This window comes from Narcine bancroftii, chromosome 4 (assembly GCF_036971445.1).
Source record: "Narcine bancroftii isolate sNarBan1 chromosome 4, sNarBan1.hap1, whole genome shotgun sequence".
Taxonomy (NCBI): Eukaryota; Metazoa; Chordata; class Chondrichthyes; order Torpediniformes; family Narcinidae; genus Narcine; species Narcine bancroftii.
The window spans coordinates 192,087,607-192,110,354 of NC_091472.1; the positions used below are offsets into that span (position 1 = coordinate 192,087,607).

Below are 22,748 nucleotides of genomic sequence, written 5' to 3' on the forward strand. Positions count from 1 at the left end.
ACTTTGAATTGCCACACTCAATGTATATGCAGCCTAATCGTCCTTGTCTGTGAAGACCTTGCTTGTCACGCCATGTCTGAAGAATATGGCTTTCATACCTGTTATTATAGCATCTGCTGTGGTGGTGTTCAGTCTACACACCTCTGAATACAGGGAGTAATAGTCTATGACTACAAGATGATACTTCCCTTGACATTCCAATAGGTCAGCGTCTACCTTCTGGTAAGGTCTGTATGGTGCTGGGTGTGCTTTAGTGGTTCTGCAGGATTGCTTGCTTGATATTACTGGCATATTGTATAGTTTGATACTTCATTTGTTATATCACTGTTGATTCTTGGCTAGTACATAATCTCTCGTGCTCTTTTTGATTCCGAGATGTCCTCCATGGATTCTTTTTAGCATCTCTTTTCTCAGACACTTTGGGATAAAGATTTAACTTCCTTTGTAGATGATGTCTTCAACCATTGATAGTTCCGCCCTGCAGTTCCAGTATTCTGAAACGTCAGGTGAGCAGTCCTGCTTCATGTTGGGCCACCCATCCAAGATGGTTTTTTCTCAGTGTTTCATCTTTGTTTGTCTCTGATTTTATGAGCTCCATTTTGGAATCTGATTTGGGCAGTGCACTTGTTATCATATCCACAAAGGCATTCATGTCTTCTCTTGTGTCAACAGCTCTAGACAACATGTCTGCTGTGTACATTAGCTTACCTGGAGTATATGCCAGACTCAATGTATAGTATTGCAGCCTAATCATCATTCTTTATATTCTAAGTGGACATTAATTTTTTTTTTTCACACTATAAACCATATCAATGAAATTACATACAAACATTTCCCTCTTAAATATACACAGTGGCATTTTTTCCCCTTTTTCCCCCCTACCTTTCCTCCCCCCTCCAAACCCATTAAACGTTCAACATATACAATACAATAAAACCATTAAACAATGTCATCACACAATGAAAATAAACAAGAAAATTGTGTCATCTACTTTTACACACTGGATCAGGTCATTTTGTCTTCTTCTCATGTTATCATTTTAGGGGGTGGAGGTCCGTGGCAAGCCCTCTCTGTTATGTTCCATGTACGGTTCCCAAATTTGTTCAAATAACGTGACTTTATTTTTTAAATTATATGTTATTTTTTCCAATGGAATACATTTATTCATTTCTATGAACCATTGCTGTATTCTCAGGCTCCCTTCTGATTTCCAAGTTGACATTATACATTAATTTGCTACAGCTAAGTCTATCATAATAAATCTTTTTTGTGCTTCATCCAGTTTGAGGTCTAATTCCTTACTTTTTATATTACTTAGAAGAAAGATCTCTGGATTTTCTGGAATGTTGGTTTTTGTAATTTTATTTAATACCTGATTTAGATCTTCCCAAAACTTTTTCACTTTCTCACATGCCCAAATTGCATGTACTGTTGTTCCCGTTTCCTTCTTACAGCGAAAACATCTGTCTGATACTGTTGGGTCCCATTTATTTAACTTTTGGGGCATGAAATATAGCCTGTGTAACCAATTATATTGTATCATGCATAACCTCATGTTTATTATATTCTTCATAGTTCCAGAGCATTAACTTTTCCCATGTTTCATTTTTTATCTTTAAGTTTAAATCATTTTCCAACTTTTGTTTAGGTTTATAGCTTATTTCATAATTTTCCTTCTCTTGCTGCTTAATGTACATGTTCGTTATAAATCTTTTTTATTATCGTTGATTCTGTAATCACATATTCAAAGCTGCTGGTAATCTCAGTCTGCTTCCCAATTTGTCCTTTAAGTAGGCTTTCAGTTGATGATATGCAAACATTGTACCATGAGTTATTCCATATTTGTACTTCATTTGTTCAAATGTTAATAAATTATTTCCCAAAAAACAATTTTCTATTCTTTTGATCCCTTTTCTCTCCCATTCTCTAAAGGAAAGGTTATCTATTGTGAAAGGGATTAGTTGATTTTGTGTCAGTAATAATTTTGGTATTTGGTCATTTGTTTTTTTCCTTTCTAAGTGAATCTTCTTCCATATGTTGAGTAAATGGTGCATTACTGATGAACTTCTATATTGCATCAGTTTTTCATCCCACTTATAAAGTATATGTTCTGGTACCTTCTCCCCTATTTTATCTAGCTCTATCTTAGTCCAATCTGGTTTTTCCCTTGTCTGATAAAAATCTGACAGATACATTAATTGTCCTGCTCTATAATAATTTTTAAAGTTTAATAGCTGCAAACCACCTTGTTTGTACCATTCTTTTAATTTATCTAGCACTATCCTCGGTTCCCCCCCTTTCCATAAGAATTTCCTTATTATTCTCTTTAGTTCATTGAAGAATTTCTCTGTTAAGGGAATTGGTAACGTACCCTTGGGAAGACATTCATTTTAATGCAATTTACCCTCCCTATCAATGTTAGTGGCAATTCTTTCCAATGTTCTAAGTCTTCCTGTAATTTCTTCATTAATGGCTGATAATTTAATTTGTATAGGTGGCCTAAATTATTATCTAATACCTAGGTATTGGATTGCTTGAGTTTTCCATTTAAATGGTTATTCTTTTTTAAACTCTGTGTAATCCGCATTATTCATTGGCATCGCTTCACTTTTATTTGCGTTGATCTTGTACCCCAATATTTTTCCATATTCCTTCAATTTCTTATGTAGTTCTTTTATTGATATTTCTGGTTCTGTTAAGTATACTATGATGTCATCTGCAAATAAGCATTTTATACTCCTTCTCCTTTATTTTTATCCCTTTTATTTTATTTTCTGTTCTTATCAGTTCTGTCAATGGTTTTATTGCTAAAGTGAACAGTGAGGGAGATAGTGGACATCCTGCCTAGTTGACCTACTTAATTTAAATTGGTTCGATACATTTCCATTTACTGTCACCTTCGCCAATGGTCCCTTATATAATGCTTTAATCCAATTAATATATTTTTTGGTAGGTTGAACCTCTGTAATACTTTGAATAAATAATTCCATTCTACCCTATCAAAGGCTTTTTCTGCGTCTAAAGCAACAGCCACTGTGGGGGTCTTATTTGCTTGTACTGCGTGGATTAAGTTAATGAACTTACAGATATTGTCTGTTGTTCGTCTTTTCTTAATAAATCCAGTTCAATCTTGTTTTACTATTTTTGGTAATAGTTTTGCTATTATCTTATAATCTGAATTAAGTAGAGATATTGATCTAAATGATGCTGGTGTTAGTGGATCTTTCCCCGTCTTTGGTATTACTGTAATTATTGCTGCTTTACATGAATCTGGCAAGTTTTGTGCTTCTTCAATCTGGTTCATTACTTCCAGGAGAGGAGAAATTGATAACTCCTGAAATGTTTTATAGAATTCTTTTGGGAGTCCATCCTCTCCACGCATTTTATTATTCAGCAGCTTTTTTAATATATCCTGTATTTCCTCTATTTCAAATGGTTTTATTAATTTGTTTTGCTCCTCTTCTTGCAATTTCAGTAGTTCAATTTTAGCTAAATACTCAACTGTTTTGTCTTCTTTACTCGTTCTCAGTTCGGTATAATTGTTCATAGAATTCCTTAAAGTTTTCATTAATCTCTGTTGGGTTATATGTAATTTGTTTGACCTTTTTCCTTGATGCCAATACAGTTCTTTTAGCTTGTTCTGTTTTAAGTTGGCAGGCTAATATTTTGTGCGCTTTTTTCTCCTAGCTCGTAATACTTCTGCGTTATTTTCATTATGTTCTTCTCCACCTTGTATGTTTGTAATGTTTCGTATTTTATTTTTTGTCCGCCAATTCTCTTCTTTTTGTTGTATCTTCCATTGTTGCTAGTTCTTTTTCTGTACTTACTATCTCCCTTTCCAATTGTTCTATTTCCCAATTGTAGTCCTTTTTCATTTTAGTTACATAACTTATTATCTGCCCTCTAATGAAGGCTTTCATTGCATCCCATAATATAAATTTGTCTTTCACTGATTCCATATTTATTTCAAAGTACATTTTAATTTGGCATTCAATAAAATCTCTAAATTCTTGTCTTTTAAGTACCATGGAGTTTAATCTCCATCTATATGTTCTTGGTGGGATGTCCTCCAGTTCTATTGCTAATAACAGGGTGAATGATCAGATAGCAATCTAGCTTTATATTCCGTTTTCCTAACTCTCCCTTGAATATGGGCTGACAACAGGAACATGTCAATCCTTGAGTATGTTTTATGCCTACTCAAATAATATGAGTATTCCTTCTTCCTTGGGGGCTGCTTCCTCCATATATCCAAAACTGATGAAATCTTTCACAGACATATGTGATGCTGAGCAGCACCTTTTCAATTTGAACCTGGTAATAAGAGTCCTGGTTGTGGAAAGCAAAGGAGAGAGAGTTTATGATGAACTCATGAAAGAGTCTCCACGTCTGTCATTGAGTGTGATGCATATGCAATGGGTTGCCAGTCATCATATTTTTGCAGAAGAACTGCACCGTGCCCACTATGTGATGCGTCTGATGATATCTTGACGGGTCTCGCTGGGTCGTAAAACCCTAGAACTGGTTCCTCTGTGAGCAGTTTCTTTAGTTCCCTCCATGACTTTTCATGCTCAAGATTCCACTCCCATTCAATGTTCTTTCTGGTAGTGTTCTCAATGGAGCCATCTTTTCTGGGAGGTTGGATATGAATTTACCCATATAGTTGACCATTCCATTAAACCTCTATGCGTCTTTTTTGCATTGTGGTCTTGGCATGTTCCCAATGGCGGACACCTTTCTGGGATCTGGTCTGATGCCCTCACTGCCGATAATATCTCCTACAAATGTTAGTTCTGACACCCGAGCTGGCATTTCTCTCCATTCAGCTTCAGGTTTACTATTCCTTGTTGCTTTCAGCACTTTCCTTAGTCTCTCATCATGCTCCATTCTCTTGGTTCCCCATACTATGATGTCATCCATTGAGGTATCAACTCTGTCCAGGTGCTCATAGACCATATGGATAGTTTTGTGATACACTTCAGGAGCTGAGGCAATTCTGAATGGTCACCTTAGGAATCTGTATCTGCCAAATGGATTATTGAATGTGCACAGTCTTGAATTTGCTTCATTCAATTTTAACTGGCAAAATCCTGATGATGCATCTAACTTGCTGAAAAACGTTGCATTTGCAAACTGTGACATGATTTCTTCATGTGTCAGAAGCTTAAAGTGTTCTCTCTTTATCACTCTGTTTAAATCTCTTGGATCCAGGCAAATTCTAAGCTTTCCATTCTTTTTATCCACAACAACGAGTGAACTCACCCACTCTGTTGGCTTCTGAATCACGTTTTGTTTTTAGTTGCTTTTGAAGCACAAATGCAACTTTTCTGCATGGATGTATTATTGATGGCACACATTTATCCACTCTGATCGTGTTTTCTCCTGGAAGGCAGCCTAGACCCTGAAATAGGTCATTGTACTCTTTCATGAGTTCATCATAGACTGTCTCTCCTTCGCTTTCCACAACAAGGACTCTTTTTACCAGGTTCAGTTTCTCACAGACTGTTAAACCTAGTATGGCCTGTACATCCTTTGGTATCACAGTGAATGTTAACATGTGCTCTTTGTCCTTGTGTTTCACTTTGACCATGCATTTTCCTTGCACTGTTATATTGGTATCCAAATATCTTGCCACCTTCACTTTTATTCCATACATCTTTGGTCTCGGTCTAATCTTCTTAAAATCAATCTCTGATATTACATTAATTTGTGCTCCAGTGTCCAATTTAACTGAAATATATATGTTATTCACTTCTAATTTCAACATACAGTCTCTGTTTTCTTTCTTGTTTTCAGTCAAAACATCTAGATAGAATTTCTTTACCTTCCTTTACACTTTTTTGGTAGGTGTTGTGTACCTCATCGACAACATGGCTTTCAATTGTCCCTTTCATTTTTGTTCGCTGGCCACACCTCTCCAATTTAGTGCATGCGCTTTTTGTAAAACAGTTTATGTCTGTTCTTGCTCACTGCATCCACATTGCAGTTAGTTTCACTGAACAGCTCTTTTGCCTGTGTCTTTACAGTTTCTGCAGCTCAACAGAGCTAGATTTTTCTCCCTTAGCAGTCTTTCCCTTAGACTCTTATCTGAAATACCACACACAAGTCTGTCTTTTATCAGCTAGTCAGTCAGTACACTAAATTCACCTGTTTGGCTTCTGTTTCCCAATTCAGTCACATTACTGATCAATACTTCTGTTTTCTGTACACGTGAAAAATCTGTATCCCTCAAATGTCATGTATGCAGTATGCCTCAAACTGTCCCATTATTTTTTCCAGTTTCATTTTGTCTTCTTCAGCAGCAAATGTGAAGTTATTGTACACCTCCAGGGCTTCATCATCACGACATGTAAGAAAACTGACACTTTCACTTTATTACTTTTCTCATCAGCTCTGACTGCCACTAAATGCAATCCATAACATTGTCTAAGTCTGTTCTAATTTTCAGCCACATTACCTGTCAGCTGAAGCTACCCTGGTGGATGTAATCCTTCCATTTTTCACTGTTATTTTCTCTTCACTGATCAGTAGGCAAAGATATTGACTGGATTGGAGGATTTTAGTTAAGGGGAGAGGTTGGATAGGCTGGGTTTGTTTTCTCTCAAGTGAAGGAAGCTGAGGAATGACCTGATAAAGTTATATAACATTATAGAATAAGCAGAATATTTTTTCCCACAGAATGGGTATAAGGAAACAATAAGACACAAGTTAAAGTGAGAGTAAATAATTTTAAAGGTGATGTGAGGGGAATGTTTTTAACAGCGAGAGAGGCTGATATCTGACATTGCCAAAGGAGGTGGAGGAATCATATACAAAGTTTAAGAGATATTTAAACAGACAGTTCAATAGGCATAGAATTGCAACCTAATATGAGCAAATAAGATTAATGTAGGCAAGTAAGAAGGTTGGCATAGAAGTAGTGCAGTAAGGAGCCATTTCTGTACTATATGGGTCCAAGCATACAGCCTTCCTCATTGTACAACCCTCCTCACTGTTGTTCACACATTCTGGGACTGTTGCTTGCTGAGAATTGATATGAGAAAGCCATTCTCCTGACCCCAAATTAATTTTTAATAATTAACATTTCCAGTTTGGGTAGGAATTAAATAATATGAGTTTTGATGTTCTGGTTCTTTGGTTCTTATTTTTTACTGTGTTCTTTACAGCACCCAAAATTTTCCCGGTGGCCTACAACCTTATAAAGCATTTTCTTAGTGAAGACACTCGCAAGAAAATTCAAGTTTTAGGTGGTAAGTTACTTCAATCTGCACATTAGGTTTTTCATTTTCATTATGAAGCCAGCAGGAATCTTACAAAATGTTGAGGTGCTTTCGAAGAAGGTTCAGGCATTGCAATAGGTGCTTCTTAAAGAAGGTACTGACCAGATATACTTTAATAGTGGAGGGGAGGGAATTAATGTTCAAAATTGTGGAGCAATGATCATCTCCCAAAAAGTGAGCAAATTTAACTGCCTCCCCATGGTATTCATGTTCATAATTTTATATATCAGTTTCTCTTGCCAACATAAGAGGTCATGAGATCCATTGAGATCTCATCAACTCATCCTTAAAATCTGTTGGGCCTATCACTGTCATATCTTCCACCATCAACATCTGTCGGAAGGAGGACAATGCACTGGTCAGGTAACTGGGCCAGCTACATAAGTATTGTGACCAACAGGACATGCCAGAGGCTGACTGTTTGTTAACTATTTGTAATGAGTGACTTTGCAAAGACTTTTCACCATCTATAAAGCACAAAGGACTGTAATGCAGTATATTCCGAGAATAAAAAAAAGACTGGCCAGAGCTTATGGAGCTGCTGCCTCACTGTTCCCATGACCCAGATTCAATCCTGACCTTCTCACAGGGTTTACACATTCTGCCTGTGATTGAGTGGATTTCTTCTGCCTTTTTTGGTTTCCTCCCACACCCCTAGAATGTGTGTTGATTACTTAATTGGCCACTCTCAATTGCCTCTGACATGTTGATGAGTGATAGAATCGAGGAGAATTGATTGGAATATGCAGAGAATAAAATAGAATGAGTCTAAATAGGTGCTTCAGAGTCAGCACAGACTCTGGTATCTTGAGAGTCCATTTTGGTGTTGTATGTCTCTGCAAACATGGCATAGTTCGCTGGAGAACAGCCAGACGATATATTTTCGTAGAGCAGTAATTCATAGGCAGGAGGACTAATAATCATGTTATTGTCATTTACTGGACACTTCTTATTGGAATCTTGACTTTACTTTAAAATATAGTAGTACAAAATTATAAATCTGAGTAAACAACATGTTTTGGAGGAGCTCAGTGGGTTGAGCTGCATCAGTCGGAGAAATAGAATGGTTGACTTTTTGGCAGGAGCCCTTCATCAAGACTGGGAATGCAAAGAAAAGAAGTCAGTGCACAGAGTACATGATGGCACGATGGGAGGACCAGGTCAGGGCCCCATGTGAGATTGGTGAACCAGGAAGAGACGAAGCATAATGGATATTGGCAGAAGATTGGCAGATGCCCAACAGAGAGAGAGAGAGAGAGAGAGAGAGAAGAAAAATGAGGGAATCTGATGCAGGAAGATGGAAGTGTGAACAGAGAAGATAAAGGCTGCCAATGCTAGAATCTGATGAGCAGAGAAGTTGACAATGGTGGTATAGAGACCAGATGGAACCAACAGGGATTGGGGATGGGGTGGGAGTGGGGGGGCTGTAGGCAAAGCCATTAAAGAATCATTCTGGTTAAATCTGATTTAATAAGAATGAATTACCTGGAAAATACTATAATTCAATAGGTTTTTGCTATGCTCCAGAACAGCATATATTCATGCGTAAGATCATAGGGTACCCAAAGTTTAGGAACTGTAGTGATTTATTTTCTCATAAGGAAGTGTCATTTACCATAATTATCACACTACTGTATAATTCTGCCACCACCAAGCAGTTTTTACAGGCTATTGAATGTTACTTTATTAATGCTCCACACTTTTAATTAATTTTTAAAATATGTTATAAAGTATCGCAGTAAACTTCAATGAACCTGGTAAATTTAAAGGAAAATTGTAAAAAGTTGGTTAAGCTGCTAAACTAACTGCACAGGCATGACATTTATGATATGAATAGTCAAATTTTAATGGTTCTTTGTCTAATACCGAGGAGGCCCCATCATTAATGTGGGGATATCTTTCCAGGTCCATGTGACATGAGGGTTGATGAATAAATGTGTGTTGTTGGACCTAATCCCCCTCTGAGCCGATGATGTTCATTTGCAGCACTATTTGAATGTGCGGTGACTGTCTAGAAGCATCATGTCAGAACCCAGACGCTTTGTCAAAGTGATCTGGGATGTCAGTAGTAAAACGTGAAAGTCAGCAAACATAGCGATGGAAGTAAAAACACAATGCTGGAGAAACTCAGCAGGCCAAACAGTGTATTTTAATACCCTGATGAATAGCTTAAGTCCAAAACATTGGTTAATTAACTTTACTTTTTGATGAAGGGCTGAAGCCTGAAACATTGGTTATGTATATTTATCTTTCCTTCATAAAGGACACTGTTTGACCTGCTGAGTTTCTCCAGGATTGTATTTTTACTTCACATGGATGTCAAATGCATTCTAGAAATGACTACCTTGTGTCCATTGTACAGTGTAAATCTAGTTTGATACCAAATCTGGATTATAGAATCCTCACAATTCATGAGCTCCTTGGCCACATTGTGTAATGATCGATGACCTAGTTTTATAATTAGACATTCCCTTGCTTTTGAAACATTTATATGTTTAATTACTAGGAGTGTATTAAGCTTATGAAGGTAATTGAACAAATGAACAGCTCTTCCTGGGCAAGACAGTAACATTTACAGCCAACCAGGGCCTATGAATTATGCACCATAAGTGCTCTCAGAGGCATGCTGCAGCTAATTTAAAAAGAGAATAACCTATTATAGGTTAAAAAAGAAGGGCTCCAAATCCTAGAAAACTATGTATTGACACAATTATATTCGTGCAGGTTACATGTGACCTTACTCAGGCCCATCTTGCTTAACTGTTGATTTGTAGGTAATTGGAAGGAGGTGCTATTACAAAATATTGATGCAGAGCAACTTCCAGCGTATTATGGTGGAACTCTAACAGATCCAGATGGGAATCCTAAGTGTACATCCAAGGTAAATACTTCTTTATAATTATTTTATGAAGAAGTTTTAGTGTTCCTTCTAATCCTGAAACTTACTTGATGTTGCTGTGATTTACAATCAATATAACTGTCAAAAACATTTGGAGAAGTGATAAAGAACATCAGAATGCTCTTTCCAAACTTTTGTTGCAATGACTTGTCTCCTGATAGAATGGGGTATGTGCACTATTGTTCATCAGTCAATGAATTCCTGATTATGATTGTGCCGCTATATCACCAGAGGTCTGATGCTTCCTTGCTAAAAGAAAAGGAAAGCTGAAAAAAACTTGCCAGTTGTCCACCACTCTTTTTGTCTCTGGTGGCACAGCTGTCTACATCGGGAAACACCGAGATTTGAGATTTATGATGGAGTGTAAGATTGGACTTGCGATAAATATGCATGTAATAGTCGAAACCATGTAAAAGTCAACCCCTTTAATTTTGGCCCCAACTGCCCACCCAGCAGAGTTCCTGATGTCCAGACTGCCCACCCATCTGAGTTCCCGATGCTCCGGCCACTCGCCTAGCAGAGCTCCCATTGTCCCTCGCCCAGGCCCGCCTGCTCACCCATCCGAGCTCCAGATGTTCCGACTGCCATATCTCCCCCAGCCACCCACCCAGCGGAGTTCCTGTCACCCTGATCACTGTCCCTCCCAGCCACCTATCCAGCAGAGCTCTCAATGCCCTGACCGCTGACCCTTGCTCAGGCCTAGACTGCCTGCCCAATTCCTTGGGCACTGTCTCTCACCCTGACCCAGTGGCATGCTCAGTGGAGCTTTCAACGCTCCAGGAGCCTGCACATTCAAGTTCCGGACACCTCAGCCGCTTGCACATCCAAGCTCCGACGCCCCGACTATGATCCTTTGCTCAGGCCCCAGACGTCTGCACGTCCAAGCTCTCTAAGCCCCAGATGCAGACTTACCACTGGTCATGGCTATCCGAGCTCCTGACGCCTCAAGTGACACATGGTCAAAAGTAGTATGCGTGCAATCGTTGACCCCCTAAAATTTACCCTAAAAATTGGTCCCCAAAATTCAACTATTATAAGAGTACAGGCAGTCCTCATGTTATGAACGTCCAACTTACAGTCAACTCATACTTATGAACTGACTGTTCCCCAATTCGCGCATGCGCATAATGTTACCTCACGAATGCCCCTTCTGGTATGTAAGACATCGATGGAACAAGAGTGTTAACTTTTAATTGTGATTTTTTTTTTGCATAGATAGGTCAAATATATACTATAAACATTTGATTAACTGACACTAAAAACACTAAATAAGAAACGTATCAAAGAGAGAGAGGGTGTGGATATGGCAATCAAGGCAGGGGAATGCTCCTTTTTCAAATGTGGGTTGTCAGGGAAGCTAGCAATATCCCTGATGACTTCATCTGTGAGAAGTGCATCCAGCTGCAACTCCTGACAAACTGAATTAAAGAATTGGAGCTGGAGTTGGATGAACTCTGGATCATATGGGAGGCAGAGGGTGTGATTGACAGGAGTTGCAGGAACACTATCACACCTAGGAGGCAGGAGGAGGAAAGATGGGTGACAATCAGAAGAAGGAAAGGGAACAAGCAGGCAGTGCAGGGTACACCTGTGGCCGTTCCCCTGAATAACAAGTACACCATTTTGGATACTGTTGAGGGGAATGACCATCCAGGCACAAGCCACGGCGATCAAGTCTGTGGCACAGAGTCTGGTCATGTGGCTAAGAAGGGAAGGGAAGAGAAGAGCCGAGATGTAGTGATAAGGGATTCCATAGTTAGGGGGACAGATAAGAGGTTCTGTGGTGGAAATAGAATATCCCGGATGATATTGTTGCCTCCCTGGTGCCAGGGTCTGAGATATCTCTGATTGAGTTCACGGAGTTTTCAGGAGGAAGAGTGAGCAGCCAGATGTCGTGGTCCATGAAGGAACCAATGATGTGGGAAGGAAGGGTGAGGAGGTCCTGCAAGGAATGTTCAGGGAGTTAGGTGCTAGATTTAAGGACAGGACCTCCAGGGTAGTGATCTCAGGATTGCTGCCCATGCCATGTGCTGTTGAGGTTAGGACTAGGAGGATATTGCAGCTTAATACATGGCTGAAGAATTTGTGTAGGAGCGAATGCTTCAGGTTTCAGGATCATTGAGCTCTCTTCCAGGGAAGGTGGGACATGTTCTGACAGGATAGTTTGCATCTGAACTGGAAGGGGACTAATATCTTTGCAGGCAGGGTTGCTTGTGTTGCTCCAGAGGGTTTAAACAAGATTTTCAGTGAGAGGAGAACCAGAGTGCCAGAACAGATTGAGGAGTGGAGGAGGGAAAAGATGATTTTAAAATTGCATGTGCTGTTAGAAGGCAATGGGTTGAATGTGGTGGAGATGTTCTCAGGTGCATCTATTTCAATGCAAGGAGTATTGTAGGAAAGGCAGCCAAGTGTAGAGTGGGTTGGCACATGCAGTTATGACATTGTGGCCTCCAGTGAAACTTGGTTGCAAGAGGGACAGGTCTGGCAGCTCAATGTTCTGGGCTTCCGCTGCTTTAGATGTGATAGAATGGGGGGGGGGGGGGGGTGTTGAAAGGGTGAGGAGTGGCGGCATTTCTTGTCAGGGAAAATATCACAGCTGTGCTTAGGCAAGACGGACTAGAGGGCTCATCTACCGAAGCTATATGAGTGGAGCTGAGGAATGGGAAAGGTATGACCACACTCATGCAGTTGTATTATAGACCATCCAATAGTCAGCAAGAATTTGAGGAGCAAATCTGTAGAAAGATAGCAGACAGATGCAGAAAACATAAAGATGTGATAGTAGGAGATTTTCACGTTCCACATTGACTGGGTCTCCCATACAGTTAAAGGGCTGGATGGCTTGGAATTTATCTAATATGTTCAGGAAAGTTTTCCAAATCAATATATAGAGGTACCAACCAGAGAGAGTGCAATATTAGATCTCATATTAGGGAACGAGACAGGACAGGTGGCTGAAGTACGTGTAGGGGAACATTTTGGGTCCAGTGATCATAATGCCATTAGTTTCAAGGTGATTATGGAGAAGGATAGGTCTGGGCCTTGGGTTGAGATACTAAAGTGAAGAAATGAGAAAGGGTCTAGAATGTATGGATTGGAATAAGTTGTTTTCCGGTAAGGATGTGCAAGGTAAGTGGAGAACCTTCAAAGGTGAAAGTTTGAGATTACAGAGTTTGTATGTTCCTGTCAGGACCAAAGACAAGGTTAGACGGTATAGGGAACCTTGGTTTTTGAAGGATATTTGGATCTGGTTCAGAAGAAGAGAGAGGTGTATAACAGGTATAGGCAACATGGAGCAAATGAGGTACTTGAGAAGTATAAAAATACAAGAAAAACCCCAAGAAAGAGTCCAGGAAGGCTAAAAGAATACATGAGATTGTTTTGGCAGACAATGTGAAGTAAAATCCTAAGCGTTTCAACAGGTTTGTTAACAACAAAAGAATAATAAGGGACAAAATTAGTCCCCTTGAAGATCAGAGTGGTCAGCTTTGTATGGAGCCAAATGAGATGAGGAGATCCTAAATGTTTTTTTTTCATCAGTGTTCACTCAGGAAACGGGCTCAGAGTCATGGGAAGTAAAGAGGTCATTGGAACCTATAAGGATGAAAGAGGAGAAGGAGTTGCTTGCTGTCTTAAAGCAAATAAGGATGGATAAATCTTCAGGACCTTCACCTGACAAGATATTCCCTCGGGCCTTGAGGGAGGCTAGTGTAGAAATTGCAGGGGCTTTGCCAGAAATACTTAAAATCTCCTCAGCTATGGGTGTGGTGCTGGAAGATTGGAGGGTAGCTCATGTTGTTCCATTGTTTAAAAAAGGCTCCAAAAGTAATCCTGGACATTATAGGCCAGTGAGCCTGACGTCAGTGGTAAGTAAATTATTGGAAGGTGTTCTAAGAGATTGGACATACAAATATTTGGATAGCTATGGACTGATTAGGGATAAAACGTGGCTTTCTTCGTGGTAGGTCATGTTTAACCAAATTTGTAGTTTTTCGAGGAGGTTACCAGGAAAGTTGACAAAGGAAAGAACATTTATGTTGTCCACATGGATTTTAGTAGGGCCTTTGACAAGATCCCGCATGGGAGATTAGTCAGGAAGGTTAAGACACTAGGTCAGTGGTTCTCAACTTTTTTCTTTCCATTCACATACCACTTTAAGTATTCCCAATGCCATAGGTGCTCTGTGATTAGTAAGGGATTACTTAAGGTGGTATGTGGGTGGAAAGAAAAAATTTGAAAACCACTGTTTTAATCGTACCTAATTGACTCGTTATGTGCACGCTTTCATAACTCCAAAGGAAATGGGCCGATGACAATTTTTCTCAAGCAAAATATTTCAGTGACATTTGGGTCTCGAACAGTGATTCTCAACCCCTTCCCACTCACATACCACCTTAAGCAATCCCTTACTAATCATAGATCACCGATTTTGTTGGTCTGGGATATGTTTCATAGCCACTTAAATGAGACCACTTAAAGTAGATTAACACAACATAATACACGGTAGTTATCTCGGGTGGTTTGACATCTATATTGCACCTTTCGATGTCTGCTTGAACAAGCCATTCAAAGACCATGTGCGTGAGGAATGGAATACAGGGATGTCAAGTGCAGAAAAGTCATTTACAAAAGGCGGGGCAATGGGTGCTGCATCACTTGATATGCTGTGTAACTTTGTGTTCAGGCATGGGACAAAGTTAAAATAGAAACTCTGATAAAGTTGTTTAAACAATGCAGTATCTCTTGTGCATTTGATGGCATGGAAGATGATTTATTGTGGGACACTGATGACGAAGCTGAAACCACCTCATCAGATACAGACTGGGACCCATAAACAGTGAGAGTATGGATGTGCTTGCCGCCATCTTTGTCTCAAATGATGGTAACGAGAGTGATTTTTGAAAGGTTCTAAATGTGTTGTTCTCAGACAATGATAGTGATTTTGAAGTGTTCTAATTTTGCTGTTGTTTTCAATAAAAATTTCAGTGAAATCTGTTGCAGTCAGGTTTTTTTGGATTTTCAAGGGTCGACGTATGCCAAATCTGCTTTCTTGGGTCAACATACACTGAATCAGCGTGGATTGGATTTTGAGCTTCCAGTGTACAAGATGACCCACATTTTTTGAGATTTTTTTTAATGTTTCACAACTTTTACGTTGAAATGTATGGGGTATTCCTCTTTTTTCATTTCTGGTTGCTTGACGTTGCTGGTTGCTTGAATTCCAGACAACTTGGATTTTACTGTCACTCTAGTAACTTTGGGACACGCTGAAACATTTTGCACTCAGTAAAGTCATTTTGAAATGTGTTTGCAGTGCAGGAGAACAGCTGCCAATTTCCACATAGAAAATTCCCACAGAGAAAATGCAAAATCTGATTTTAATAATGGAGATTGAGAAATTGACATTAGTTATAAAATCTTGATACCTCTCCTGCATGTATTTGGAATAGTGCCTTGTGATTTGTTACATTCATCTTTAAGTGGAAATGACGTTTTGGTTAATGCTTGATTCAAAATGTCATATCTTCAGCAGTGCAGCGCCCCTTTAACATTGCATGGGATTGATTGTCTAGCATTATTCATTTTTACTTAGAGGTATTCTTCTTCATTATGTTAAAAAAAAATCCTGTGCCTTAGTCAAATTAGAGCAAAAGCCAAAGATGTAGGAAGACTATTGTGGTAAAGTACTTCACTTTGATAACAGGCATGGATGTGCAAATAAGTTTATTTTGTGTGGAACTGTTTAACATTGGTTTTGATAAAAGTGTATGTATTCAAAAAAACAAGTTGTGTTAACATGTGGCCTTTAAATTAGAAGACAGTCAGTACCAGAGCACTTAATCAATAGGATGGTAGATGTACAGAGATCAACTCAGAACATGATCTCTTGACAGTCTCCTGAAGTAGTATTGGAATGTATACTTTTAAACATTTGTGTTTCTTTAATTAGATTAACTTTGGTGGTGATGTACCAAAGACATATTACATTCTTGACTCCATTAAACAACAATATGAAAACACAGTCACTGTCAACAGAGGATCTTCTTTTCAATCTGACTATGAGATTCTCTTGCCTGGAAGTGTTTTGAGGTGAGTCTAAGCTGATTGTATTATTTATACTGGAATATTTTGGGATGGGTGTGGCAAATAATGTTCTTCCATGATGATCAAAACAGACTAGAAGGGTTATAGTGTTCTATGGTTCTATATGCATTTTGTACCTTGTATTAATTAGAATATAGAACAGTACATCACAAAAACAGGCCCTTTGGCCCACATATCTGTGGTGAACATGATGCCCAAATTAAACTAAAGCTCTGTTACTTGCACATGATCCATATCCCTCTCTGTTCCCTGCATATTCATGTGTCTATCTAGAAGCCACATAAACAGGACTATTGAATCTGATTCCACCTCTAATCCTAGCCACACATTCCTTACTTACTATCGTGTTAAAAAATAATTGCTCCACACATCTTCTTTAAACTCTCCTCCACATACATACGTGTATACTCTCTGAATGAATCTGTCGCATCATGCTGTCTTTGCTTGGTGTTAATTGCTAATTTCTCTTCCTTTTCATTATAATCCTATACTCTGTGCTTTTTACATGGCTATGTTATGTTAAAAAGAACCTGTTTGTCTGTGTGGTGGAACACGGTACTGCAGGCATGTCTGGACAGGTCCTCACTGGGCTGTGAAGGTTGGCCTGCCTTCTATGCCTTAGCCCCTCCCCATAAGATCTCCTAATAAAGGCCGAGAGCCCTAGTCTCCTCCCTCATACCTGCCTTGGACGTGAGCCAGCAGCATGTAGAGGCACGTCTGGATCTTCTGATCAATAAAGCTTTTGACTACCTGCATTGTGTCTGCGAGAGGTCATTGATCGTGCCACAGTCTGTTTACAAAAGAACTGTACTCATTGTACTTTGTGACAAATAAACTTAAATTTAAAACTTCCTGAATATCTCATCAGAATGATGAAGAAACTCTAAATCTGCTTGGAATCATTTCTTGTTTTATCAATGCTTATGCTTATCCTCAGGAAATGCTAGGCAACTCTCGTGAAAAGCTATGGAACTCGCAATTACAGGGTTGAGTTTGAGTCTTATCCTAAACTAGCATTCGAATCCGCCTGCCTCTCATAATTAAAGTTCTCATCTGTTGTACAGTGAGACCCCTCTTGAGCAGAGGGAGTTAACATCTCTGGAACCAGCACAGAACCAGTCATTGCTAGTTCCAACCTCCTGCTGAGAAGGAATAAGGAACATTTAATTAATTACACCAACTGTTTTCATTCAGTCAATATAATAGCTATGAAAAAATATGTAGTTCAAAGCCAAACTGAAACAGCTACTTTAATATTTCCATCTGAAAGGAAATAAAGTTAGCTTCAACCTGTGATGTACAGCAACAACAAAATTCAGAATTAAATTATACCTTTCATGTAGGAACACAGTTCCTGCACTTCAAAGAACTGCTATCAAGAAAAACTCAGTAACAATTCCAAGGAGGTGGTAGGAAAATGGCCAAAAACTTAGTCCTTCTTAAAGATTAAGAAGGAGGTGTATCAATGGGAAATTTCAATGGGCATATTCCAGAGCATGTTGAATGCTCATCTATTAACAGTCCGGCAAAAGGAGTAGAGGATATTAAGAGTCAGAAATGCACTTCATGATAGGTTATAGACTGGACAAAGTTAAAGCCATAGGGAAGAATTTTAAGTTAAAGCATGAAATTTTTAATTTAAGTGTATGTGCAGTTTCTCAGTATCTAAATTCTTATTCCATGTTTCCAGATGGCAGTTCATGACTGAGAATGCAGACATTGGGTTTGGTGTATATCTGAAGACAAAGATTGGAGAACGACAAAAAGCTGGTGAAATGATAGAAATGGTTTGCAACCAGCGATATAATAGTCATCTGGTGCCTGAGGATGGAACAGTTACTTGCATGGAACCTGGAATCTGTAAGCTTAATGATGATCTGCCTTTTTATAAATCTCAATTTTACTACTTTCAGGTTATAGAGTAGCATTTTTAAAAATGTTGTGATCTATTGGTAATGTTTAGGCATATTTTCCAATTTTGATATATCTGATCTCTTGCGTCTATTGTTTCTGGTTGCAATGACTTTCCTCCATTGATCCTGATCATTTTATAATAGTAAAGCATTGTCCAGGGAATTGTTCATACCTATAAGTAATGTAAGGTAATGGGTTTATAGCAATGTCTGCAGACAAATATGCCAATGTGTGGTGCACTGTTAGACAGAATCAGACACACACAATGTAAAGACTGTGCCACAGGCTTTAATCCACAAAGACTTCCACAGAGCCAGGCTGGCTGTGGCTGCAGCAACTCTGAGTGAGGCCTCGGGAGGCCAGCGCAGGCATATAATCCCGGAGGGTGATTGACACGCACCCGGGTGGGACTTGATCCATTCAGGCCGACTGATTGACAGCCGGCCAGGTGTTGTCCTGTCCTCTTACACTCCTGCAGGTACAGAGGTTTCCCCCTGCAGTAGGCCGGTGGTGTACCACCACACAATGGGATAGTGTTCATTATTGTTACTGAATCTTTAGTGAGCTTTAAAGAGACTATCTAACATAAGGGGGTAGCTCCAATGCCTCCATGGTCACTCGTCAGAAGCGCCGACACCACACGCAGCTTCTTTCTTTCTTTTCCCTCCCCTTTTTTTAAGGGAGAGGGAGGGGGAGATCTGTGTATTTTGTAGTAGTCTGTGATGCTATTTCCTTTTTTATTGATAGAAAACAAAAAATAAAATATTCAAATTAAAAAAGAGACTATCTAATAATTAAAGCACATGGAATTGAAGGTAAATTTATGGGCAGGCTAGAAAATTGGCTGGTGACTGATAGCTGCAAAACCAATGTTTAATATGGGTAACTTTGGTCTCCACTTAATCATAGACATCCTCTTTGTTCTCTACTCCTGTATATCTCTCTGCAACTTGTTTTCACATTTGAACATTTAAACGTGGCAGATACTAGAAATCTAATGTATAGAAAATGCTGAAAAGGCACAGCAGTTCACACAGCATCAGTAGAAAGAGAAGAAATATTAATATTTTGCATCAAATACCCTTTGTCAGATATTGAGAAGAGAGAAAACAAATGTATTTAAATTTGCAAAAAGAGGGGAGGGGTTAATAGAACAAAAGAAAAGTGATGAAGCCTCAAAACTTTAAGTCAAGGAGTGAAACTTTTCTCTCTCTTCAATATTTTTATTGGTTTCATCAAGTAAATGTTACCTAGCTACATAATAATAAAGTATTAACAAATCACATATAATAATAAAAATGGTGTTGAGACCTATGTTACATTGAGAAGAAGTTTAAAAAAACCTACTATGCTTAATTATTAACACCCCTCCCTTCAGAGGCTACTGGCTAAACATAAGCTGTCCACTACCTGATAATAAAAGTAAAGATAATCAATGGGGACAAAAACCAAAAGTTAACTAATCTTACAAATTTTGAAAATAATTAAGAACCTTTCAAGAAACAAAGTCAAGATTTATTTCAGTAATGGAGCGTCTAATATTTTTCACAAGTCAGACATGCCATCATATCAGACAACCATTGAGTATGAGTGGGAGGGACAAAGTCTTTCCAGCTCATTAATATAGCCCTTCTCGCGAAAAGGGAAGCAAGGGCAACTACATTGGATTGTGAAACAGTCAATATTAGATCTGTTGACCCACATTCCAAAAAGAGCAAAAGGATTTGGAGTCAAAGTAATGTTAAGAACTAAAGACAAGATACAAAATACTCCTTCCCAAAAATTGGAAAGAGAAGGACATAACCAGTTATATATTTATCACATGTTGGTCATAGTTGATGTCAACCTGAGGCGCAAGGCCTCATGACGTTTGGATCGTCTAAGGTCAGGGAGGCTTTGAGGCGAGCTGTTGCTCTGCCTCCTCAAGAAACTATGACTTGGTTGGTGGTTTCCCCTTTGAAGCTGGCAGTTGCTAACATCCAAGTCCTGCCGAAGCCAGTAAACCAGCCCTAAGATGGTTGCACTTGGACTTTTTGTAACATCCAAAGGGAATTGCGACAGGGCTTGTTTGTCTTCTCTGCTCATTCTTTGAAGACCGGCATTTGTAGCATTGTTGTTCATTTGAAATTGGGAAGTTGTTCATTGCTGCGATCGGGAGGAACGAGTTAGAGTTTAAATAATTAATATTCTAAATTGGATAGTCTATGTAAAAAGAGAAAGTTTGGCTGCCTGTCATTGTTTAGATAGTAACCAATTCATTCCTAATTGTACGTTCAGCATTTTGGATCAATGTGCGTGGTGTTAAATATGCAATATAAATAAACTACGACCACTACATTTAGAAGAAAGATTGGAATTTAGCCAATTGGACTGGAAAAGTGGGCCCAGTGTACTACCTTAAATTGTAATAATGAGTGTCTAGCATAAAGAGAGGATGAATGCACTCATTTCAGAATAGAATTCTAGGTAGTTTCAGAAAATAACTGTTGAGAATCCTGTTCCCATAGTTTTTTAATTCTGTCCAAGAAACTATCCCTAGTTCTTAAAAGTAGTTCTTAAAGGACTGATAACATCCATATATGATCAGGTTTGAAATTATAAATCTTCCCTATCATATTAAGTTCCAGGTCTTGAGGGAGCCTCAAAATTAAAGAATTCAAGAAGTTCCTAACTTGTAAATAACAAAAAAAGTGATGCTTAGATTTTATTCTTCAAACAATTTTTTCAAACATCCAAGATTGTGCTGTTATGCCTGAAGCAAGGGTGAATTTTATCATTGATTTCTGCTGAATCGTGAGACAATTTACATTGAATGAAGACCATTTACATGCTACTGATTTCTCAGACCGGTTCCTAAATAGTTAAACTCTTAAAGAGCTAAACTTTTGAAGAAACAATTAAAAGGAGTGAAACTTTTCTTGGAACAGGAAAAGAAAACTTATCTGTTTAGCTTTGTGTATAGTTCCACTTGTACCACAAAGGCAGAGCAATTAAAGATAATAATTACAAGGATTAAGATTGAGTGAACCACAGAATAACATCCCTTGAACTAATTAATGCTGGGAGAATGGAAAGTTGAATATCAAAACTCCTGGAAAATTTTAGCAATTGAGAATGTAGTTTTAACTGGCATCCTTGAAATATGATTGAAGTGTGAAATTGCACTTGCACTGGGGAATCTGCCTGGTGCATTTGACTTGATATTGAAAGAGTTATTCTATTCATTTGAATGGAGAGAAACAAATCTATGAAAGCAAATATTGATCATTTTGTATACTTTTGAATTTATTTGTTTCTTCAAAAGTTTAACTGTATAAGAGTTTCACTACTTAAGGAACCAAGCTATGACGGAGGCTGAGAAACCAGCAGCATGTGAATGGTCTCCATTCAATGTAAATTCAGCAGAAATCACTAATAAAATTCACCCTTGCTTCAGGCACAACAGCACAGTCTTGGATGTCTGAGGAAATGGTTTGAAGAATAAAATCTCAAATCCAGCACAAACCTCATGATGATCCCCACCTTCCTAGAATGCTTCTGAGATATGCATACCATCTCAAAATCCCTCAGATGGTAGGATAACTAAATCAAGGTCCTTTCCCAGCCCAACATTTCCAACTCAATGGAACAGGCCATGTTATGCATATGTCTGAACCAAGACATTTGAAATAGATGTAATTCTGAGCTCCGCCATAGCCAGAGTTTCCAAGAGCAAATCAGCTGCTCCCTTACCCCTCTGGAAATGTTGGAAAATATTTAAGGATATTCTCACTCTTGAGAATCTAGCTGATGTCTGCACAAAATGAACAGGTAATATTTAAAATGGTATCGAAAACCTTGAGGCTATACATCATGAACACACATATCCCAAACTATTCATCCGCTTTGCCCTGTCATTTATCACTTTCCTTACCCTTGACAGAGTCTGTGGGTTTCACATTATCTTAATCAGCAAGCTCAGAACTGATGTTGAAACAGGTTAGTTATCCCCGTTCCTGATAAATTGTTTAAGAAGCTATAACAACATTAGATCCAGAGAAACCAACATCCCAGAAGACCATTTGATAATGAGAACATGATAATATCAAGCCCTGAGGCATGAGGTAACTCCCTCTTATCTTTGAACTGTGAGGAAAGGTTGGAGAGATGATGGCTTTTCAATACATGTATTGTACTGATTGGCCTGCCCCTGATAATGTAACTCCTCCCTTTTCAGGATTCCTAATAAAGGTGGTACCGCCCAATCTCCACCCCCCCCCCCCCCCCACCCCATAGTACTGCCTTGGAATCGGGCCAAGGCATGTAAGATATGCTTGTAAAGGTTATAGCGATTAAAGCCTATTTTTTTTTCTTGACTTCTGGTCTGTCGGGTCTAATTGATAGTGTTACACAGCCCACAAGCAAATGACCTGAAAAGTGATTTTTATAGCATTTCAAAGAGTAGCGAATGAAGGTGTGGCCTGCAGAGGGAAAGTACTTAAATGATGCTCAGGAAGTCAGAATTGAAGATTGAAATGATCCTGAAGAATTATAGGACTGAATGAGGTACA

General features: G+C 38.7%; 1 protein-coding gene across 4 annotated transcripts in view; it reads left to right on the forward strand.

The window, feature by feature from the left end:
• LOC138761387 (SEC14-like protein 2) overlaps positions 1 to 22,748 on the forward strand; it is a 106,697-nt gene that overhangs the window by 70,557 nt on the left and 13,392 nt on the right. For all 4 annotated transcript variants that reach the window (XM_069933404.1, XM_069933403.1, XM_069933405.1 and 1 more), the window contains 4 exons: positions 7,167 to 7,250; positions 10,055 to 10,161; positions 16,130 to 16,269; positions 17,975 to 18,144. In XM_069933404.1, coding sequence (XP_069789505.1) covers positions 7,167 to 7,250; positions 10,055 to 10,161; positions 16,130 to 16,269; positions 17,975 to 18,144 — 501 coding nt within the window. The remainder of the gene's footprint in view (positions 1 to 7,166; positions 7,251 to 10,054; positions 10,162 to 16,129; positions 16,270 to 17,974; positions 18,145 to 22,748) is intronic.